This window comes from Tupaia chinensis, unplaced genomic scaffold (genome assembly GCF_000334495.1).
Source record: "Tupaia chinensis unplaced genomic scaffold, TupChi_1.0 Scaffold000285_1, whole genome shotgun sequence".
NCBI lineage: Eukaryota > Metazoa > Chordata > Mammalia > Scandentia > Tupaiidae > Tupaia > Tupaia belangeri.
Window position 1 is genome coordinate 372,923 of NW_006159769.1, and position 8,261 is coordinate 381,183.

Here is an 8,261-nt window from a genome sequence, read left to right on the forward strand (position 1 = left end):
CAAGATCCTGAGAGGAGAATGGAGAAGGGATTGCGGTGTGGCCATCCCCCCTGGGGGGTGATTTCTCGCTTTCTGTCTCTCTGTCTCTCTCTGGCTGGCTGGCGAGCACACACGCCCTGTAGCAAAAACCTCTCCAAAAAAAAGAATGAGGATGGGCTTTCTTTTTCTATTCATATAAAAAGAAAGCATGGGGAAATGTAGACCAGAGTTTAGTAACAGTTATCTCTGTGGACGGGAATTGGGTAGATATGAATGGGGCAAGGCCTCTACCATGTATTGTTTTCAAGGCCACCATTATCTAGAATGTAAGTGTAAATGGTGTTCCCATGATTTGTTTAATGGGGAGGATTTGGGTGTTGGTTTTTTTTTTTTTTGCTTGTTTTTCTTTACTTTTTACTTTACATATATGCATATATTACCTGCCCCACCCTTTTTTTTCAATGAACACATTAATTTGATTGATTTTAATATTGGCTTTCCCCACTGCTGTTATCACAGGAGTGGCATACCAGGAAGCAGACTTTGAAATTACTGTTGGGCCTTGGTGGAACAAAGCCAGGACTCAATTGTCCCTCAGTCATAAAGGGATTAAATTGAATATGTTAGAATTTACTAAAGAGAACCAATTGTCCCATGCAAGGGATGATATTGTAGTTACTTAGGAAGTCAAGAGAAACTCATTTGTGTTTGTCAATACTATCTCTGCAATCTGATTCATTTTAAACTTATAGAGTTATATGGGCAGTGCTTGACTTTTTTCATTTATCATGGAAAGTTAAGTGATCCACTATCATAAAATATTAACTAAATTTATATGACTTTTTTGTCTGTTATAAGTGCAGAATATTTGTCACAGTGCCATTTTCCTGAATTTTCTGTTACTAAATATTTTATCTTACTGTCACCATTGCGTAAAATTTTCGAACAGAAAATGAATATTGTGTAATAGTTAAAGCCATTCATATGTTGCCATTGAATGTCAGCTTAATGTGTCATACATCAAAGTTTGTTCCATGGCTTTTGCATAATCCAGAAGAACTTAATAATAGTTGAAGTTAATTTTCCTACTGAAATTCAGAGAAAGAAAGATGTTTGAAATTTAAATCATCTGGAGCTAAATTTTTTTTTTTTTTTTTTTTTTTTTTTTTTTTTGCTATAGGCCATGTGCACATGCCAGAGAGAGTGCCAGAGAGCCAGAAAGTGAGAGAGCCAGAAACCGAGAATTTAACCCCCAGAGTGGATGGCCATACTGTAGTCCCTTCTCCTCCATCCTCCTCTTGGGATTTTGGTCACGCATGCACACATACCCAACATGAGTTTTAAGAGGCTGGGTCCAGGACTCAAACTGCAGTAGACTATGTGGGAGTCCAGTGATGTAACCATTATGCCATCTGCTGGTCCCCCATGGCTAAATTCTTAAAGTTTAAATCCCTTAGTTCTATTGGTAGTGTCATATTGAGGCTTTTTATAGTCATAATTCTGAGTGGATCTTTATTCAGATTATTTAAAAATAAACTTTCCTATGGTTAATAACACTTTTATTTTAAATAGAGTAGTCATAAGTATCTTTTATTATTCTGATTAACTATTTCACTTCTATTTTATTTTTTCTATACTTTAGTTCTCCTATGGTTTTGATAACTGAAACAAACCATGATTAGTAATTTCAGTGGAAATTTGGCCAAATACAAACACACATGTGCACACACACATATGCGTACACACATATATACATAGATACATATATTTGGCCATATACTATATAGAATATATAACATATTTATATATAATATATACATGCATATATATATAACATATGTAATATATATTATATATGATATATATTAGTTTCTATCAATAAAAATTAGGAAAGTAAAGATATATATGTTATTTTGACTGGGCCCTTTATCATCAGAGCTGGAATATACTTATATTTCCTCTGTTAATAGCACAAAAATTTTTAGTGTTGATTTTTTTTTTTTTTTGGAGAGGTTTTTTGCTATAGTGCGCATGTGCTCACCAGAAAGATAAAGACAGAGAGACAGAAAGCGAGAAATCACCCCCCAAGGGGGATGGCCATGCTGCAATCCCTTCTCCTCCATTTTCCTTTCAGGATCTTGGGCACGCACGCACACGTGTCCAGTGTGAGTTTAAGCCACAGGGTCCAGGACTCGAACTGTGGTCAGCTATGTGGGAGTCCAGCAACATAGCCATTACGCCAACTGCTGGTCTCGTGTGATTTTTTGTTTCTTTTGAGAGAGAGATTTTTGCTATAGAGCGCATATGCTTGCTAGAAAGAAAGGAAGAAATCCCCCCCCCCCCCTAGGTCATGGTCATACCACAATTCCTTCACCTCCATTCTCCTCTTGGGATTTTGGGCATGCACACACATATGCCTGGAGTGAATTTTAGGCCACTGTGTCCGGGACTTGAACTGTGGTTGACAACTTGGGAGTCCAACACCATAACCATTACACCATATGCTGGTCCCATTATTGTGGTTTTAAAAGAATATGTAAGTAGAAGAGATGCCAGAATTCTGTGAAATTGGGGAGTAGCTTGCAGATGTGATTGTATAAACTTGAAAAGAACTGAGATAAGTATGTTGTTGAATTTCTTGTAGCCAGAGCACACATTTCTAATATTGTTATTTGTTCTAACAGTTATTCAAATGACTCTTAGTTGATTAATCACATGTGTTGATTGGAGTAGTTTAGAGAACAGCTACAGAGACAAACATCTCCCCTCTCCCTTGTACCCATTAGCTGTCTCTGGCCAACAGACCAGTCAGTGAGTGGGCAGGTGCTCTGGCCCATCTATGAGTCCTGGGCTGAGTCTACAGTGTTTGTCTTCTTCCATCCAGGAGGTCAAGTGTTTCTGCATGAGTGTGTGTACATTGGCTGTTACTTACACTTATGCTGCCTGGAATTGATAATGCTTTTTTCTATTTCGTGGTTTGTTTTATTTTTATTTTAAATGCTCTTAAGTGAAGTTGAGCTTACTTCTGAACTAGTAGATACTAGCTATAATAAATAACCAGGAGAGAAAATAAGAGGTAGTCTGGTTAACCTAGCACCACAAAGCCTGGACTGGAGAAATCCTTGGGAAGTGGCAGTTTGGGTTTTATTTCCCCCAATTTGGAGAGATGGCAGCTGAATTTGTCTCTGAGAAATGTAGAACTTTCTGGAAGCCTGACTTCTATATGTTGTAAATAATAAACTACACATCAGAAATAGTTTAAAGTGAAGGAGACCTGGACTAGGAGTTAGATCAGTGTTCTCCATGATCATTTCCATCAGTATAATGTTACCTTCAACAAGACTTTAGATGTATAAGACCCATCTTCAGATCTGAAAAATGCTGAGTAAGAAGAGGTTTCCAGGGCCACTTGGCTGTCTAAATTTCATGGCTAGCCTGCCTCTAGGCAGTACATAGTGTGTGGGGTCAGAGGCTAGATCTTGGGAAGCTTCATCCAGGACTCCAGGTGGAGCCACCTCATATCCTGGGCATCACTGTCTCCATCATGGGAACCTGTCACACCCCACTTGTGAGCATGCTGCCTCCACCTTCCTTAGCTAATCCCCCTTCACTAGCCTCCTTTCCTTTGCTTAGTGTCTTGCATACAGTAGGCGCTCAGTATGTTTTTAGTCAATGAGTGGCTCTTGTGTGCTCTGTGGAAGTGCTGTTGCATTTTCTTTCACTTTGGTTTTATTTCCCCCAATTTGGAGAGATGGCAGCTGAATTTGTCTCTGAGAAATGTAAAACTTTCTGGAAGCCTGACTTCTATATGTTGTAAATAATAAACTACACATCAGAAATAGTTTAAAGTGAAGGAGACCTGGACTAGGAGTTAGATCAGAATTTGGTAAATTTCTGAGATCTCCAGCATTGCCTGTTAACTGGTAAGCTTAGTAGTAGGTATGGTGGCATTAATTCCAAAGACCTCTCTCTTCTGCAGCTGACACCTTAAATTTTTTCTAATGAAAGGTATATCCATTAAATAAACATTTTTTTGGTTAATGTCTTTGTTCTTCTTTCTCCAGAGGTCTTGCCCCTCAGAATAAACCAGAATTGCAGAAGGTCATGGAAAAGAGAAAACGAGACCAAGTAATAAAACAGAAGGAGGAAGAAGCACAAAAGAAGAAATCTGACTTGGAAATAGAACTATTGAAACGGCAGCAGAAGTTGGAGCAGGTAGGGGTGATGGGGGTGAGGGTCTTTTTTTTTTTTTTTTTTTTTTTGTCCAGAGAAATAAGGATGTTGGAGCAAGCAGAATTTACCAACTTGAAAAGTGTCAGATGTAGATGTTTACACCATGAATGAAAAATATGAAGCAAAATGTCAGCAAATGGGATGAAATATATCCAAGGCAGGGACAAGAATTCTATTGAGGACCTTAGATTCTGAAGGCAAAAGCAAAACAGGGAAATGTCACTGAATTCATAGAGTGTTGTAGTAATTCAGTGAAATTCAGACTCCAGAGCTACACTGCTCTGATGTTAAACTCAGAATTTTGTTTCATAATCTTCACTTTTTAATTCTTGTCACCTCTTGCTATTGTTTGCAGTAACAACCAGTTAGCTAGTGCTGCTGTGCAGATTATCCCTGGACTCATATGCATACCTTTTTGTTTTGTTTTGTTTTAAGTAAGGGATCAGGAGAGCATTTCTTCTTCTTCTTCTTCTTCTTCTTCTTCTTCTTCTTCTTCTTCTTCTTTTTTTGGAGAGGTTTTTGCTATAGGGTGCACACACTCGCCACACAGGCAGAGTGAGACAGAGAGATAGAAAGTGAGAAATCACCCCCTGGAGGGATGGCCATGCCACAATCCCTTCTCCATTCTCCTCTTGGGATCTTGGGCATGTATGCACACGTGCCTGGCATGAGTTTTAAGCCACCAGGTCCGGGACTCAAACCACGTTCATCTACATGGGAGTCCAGCGACATAGCCATTACGCTAACTGCTGGTCCCAGGAGAGCATTTCTTCATTGGGAAATGAAGTTGTAGGGACTTCAAAAAGAGAAGAATGTTTTGAAAAGCCTTTCGGTCTGTAAATAATTTTCTACTTTCTGAATTTCATTTAGCTTGAACTTGAGAAGCAGAAATTGCAAGAAGAACAAGAAAATGCCCCAGAGTTTGTAAAGGTGAAAGGCAATCTCAGGAGAACAGGCCAAGAAGTCGCCCAAGCCCAAGAGTCCTAGGCAAGACTGCACCAAGCCCTCATGCACCCCGACCTCACCGCACTGAGCTATGTCTGTAGGTGCCTCCTCAGCACTTAATCTCAGGGCAGAAGCCCATGGAGAAAATTCCAGCCAGCAGAAAGTTTGACTTTCCAAAGCATTTGGTGTGATTTTCCTACAATCTGGGTGGATAAATGGCCTATAACAGTTGCAGTTCCTATTCGCCAAATGAAGGGCATTGACCAGCATATAAGTTGGAATAATGGACCTGTGTTCACAGACTTTAAAAAGCAAACAAACAAAAAAAGAAAAAGAAAAAGGAAGCGGACACTGGAATAAATTCTTTAGAGTTGCACTACTTGGCTTTTCTTCCAATCCAAGTTTAGTGGGGCACAAAGCCTTTTTTCTTTTAAAAGCTAAAGAAAATGTGTTTAGCGTTTCTTTTTATTATTTCTTAGATACGTTACATTGCATAGAAATGCATTTATTCTGTTACTTCCAATATTTGTGTAGTTCATTTTGGGAACCTCAAATTTTCTTGTTTAATTTAAATTTTCATCGTGGTTAGAATTAACACCGGAAAATATTTATGTGGAGCACAGCCATTACCTTTGTTGGCACTAAACTTCAGAAATAGGATAAGAGGCTTAGAAATATTTAAATATCCATTTTGATCTTATTTCAATTGTTTCTGGCATTCTGTGTAATAATCTGCTTATATGGCGTCATTCCAGTTCGAATAAGGTACATCGTGAACATTCATTTATTGCTTTGATATCTAGTAGGGTTTTTGTTGAGTTTTGTTTTTAAATTTTTTGCCGAGCTAGTCCTTTTAGATAGAATAATCTCCTGATCCTTTGGAAGATAGAACTAGTCCATATAACCTAGCTTCAGTGTCAAAATTAGAGGGTCCAAAATCTTTTAATTTTTTCTGAGAACAGTATGGAGAAAGTTCCCATTATGAGCTGGGCAATGAGGTCTTTAGGTATTTTAATGTCATACTGTGTAACTTGATTGTAAGGAGGCTTCATTGGGAGATTTATAGCATTTGTACAATTCGAAAATCATTGGATTCCAGGCTTTGAAACTTTCTGATTAATGATCACATATTTCTCTATGTGTGTGTGTGTGTGTGTGTGTGTGTGTGTTGTGTGTGAAGAAAGACTCTCTCAGCACTATTTCAATGATGATACTGTTGATAACAATGATGTTGATGACTACTGTATGGCATCTCTCAGGAAAAGCTGAGGCTGCTCAGTTTTCTCTGTGTTGCTAGCTATTCAAGTCTAAATGATAAATACTAGCAAAATTATCATGCAAAATTAACTTTATACTGCTGGTATGGCCACAGGTACCTTATATTTGGTGTAGAATGGCAAAATTTTTGTGGGATTAGTATGGTCTCCATAGAGACAATTCAGCCAGTGATTTCTGCATTGAGACTTTTCTTATACTTCCTTTAAAGACCTACAGACAGCTGGATCCAGAGCTTTTGAATCCTTGATTACCATAGTAGAAATTAACGTTCTATGCCAATGCTTTAGTTTTAGTGGTTGACGATTAGGCCCTTATTCAATCCTAATGTGAACAAGATAAAAGTAAATGTGATGATAACATCTTTCTAGTTAGAGAAACATGTTAGTTGATTATACCTGAATGGATTATTTATCTCATCAGCAAGTATTATTTGAATAAAATATGAGATGCTTAAGCTAAAATGTTGCTCTATAATAGTTTGCTTTTGAGAAATGGAATGGTAACCATTTTTGCCATCATTCTTCCTTCTATGGGGAGACAGTGTGATAACTTACCATCTTAAAAATACATTTTTGATTGCACATTGATTATAGAGTTCTTTCTTTATGTATATGGACTAATGATGTTATTTGTAAAATGGACATTCAGGATTGGCTTTATATCTTTTTTATCTAACTAGGTGTTAGATCTTCAGATTTGTATCTTTGATGCCATTCTGCCACTTGATAAAATTCTTTAGAGCCCTGACAGGCTTTTTTAGAAGGGCCAATTCTGTCCTTAGACTTTCCTAGCATTCCTTCTTAAATGGGAAAATGTTAGTTTAAAAAAAGCATTTCACTCCGAATCTCACTGAAATCTGCAGAATTATTTCTAGTTAGTGATACTAGGTCTGGCCAAAAGAAGACTTGTAAATAGCGTAGAGTGAAGTCTTATGCTAAATAGTGGAAGATATAGATGGAGAAGTTCTTCAAAGTTGTCAGATCAGCTGGGCTCATAAGCCTGAGTTTAAAAGGCACTTGTCTCCCCACATACCTTAATATTGTACAGTCCAAATCCCTGGGACTTCTGAACACCTGAGCAGTTTTGTGCTTTGAGTCACTTTTTGACAAAAAATGGCTACATTTTTCCACTCTAGTTTTCTTAACATAGTTTAGTGTTTTCTAGTCTCATAGTAGTAAAGTAGTATTGCTTTCTAAGCTATAATGGTTGACTTTATTCTTCTACTCTGAAAAAATCTTGACTTGTTTGCGTGTATATAATATATATAAAGGGAGCCTTAATGGATTTGTTTTCATAATTTAATATTTTTTGTATTTGCTCTTGTATAATTGTTTTTAATGGAAAGTATTACAGAATCGAGGGTGGAATTCTTAGAACCAAAGTTATTCTTAATAAAAATCACCATGTGCTTGGACCATGCAGCCCTGTTTGTTTGGTCTGTTTTAGAAGGAGACCCGGAACTGAAGGAGACAGTGTTCAGTTCCAGGATTAGAAGGTGGGTCTAGAGTCTTCTTTTGGTGACTGTCATCTTTGACAGCCTTCCCCTTCACATCATTCATTCCCTATCACCTTGTGTCTGTCACAGCTGAACATTTCTTTTTATCAAACAAGTCTCTCCTAAGATATTAGTGGCACCATGTACTACACTGCATAGAACACGAGGCACTATTGCAGTAACTGTCAGTCCTTCAGATCAAAGTATTCTGAATTTTAGGAACTTTGGTAAGACAGTAGGAGACATCATTTTGGAAGGGCCATGTTTAATGTGTGGGAACTAATATATATGGAATGTTTGGAGCACGGTTATGAAATTTTTTTGCTTATTC

The 8,261-nt window shown here is 37.6% G+C and overlaps 1 protein-coding gene across 5 annotated transcripts in view; it reads left to right on the forward strand.

Annotated features, from left to right (window-relative positions):
* Positions 1–7,849, forward strand: part of FAM107B (family with sequence similarity 107 member B) — a 247,903-nt gene extending 240,054 nt beyond the window's left edge. For all 5 annotated transcript variants that reach the window (XM_006150328.1, XM_006150331.3, XM_006150330.3 and 2 more), the window contains 2 exons: positions 4,044–4,194; positions 5,083–7,849. In XM_006150328.1, the coding sequence (XP_006150390.1) occupies positions 4,044–4,194; positions 5,083–5,199 (268 nt within the window). In that variant the 3' untranslated portion in view covers positions 5,200–7,849. The remainder of the gene's footprint in view (positions 1–4,043; positions 4,195–5,082) is intronic.
* The last annotated feature ends 412 nt before the right edge of the window (positions 7,850–8,261 follow it).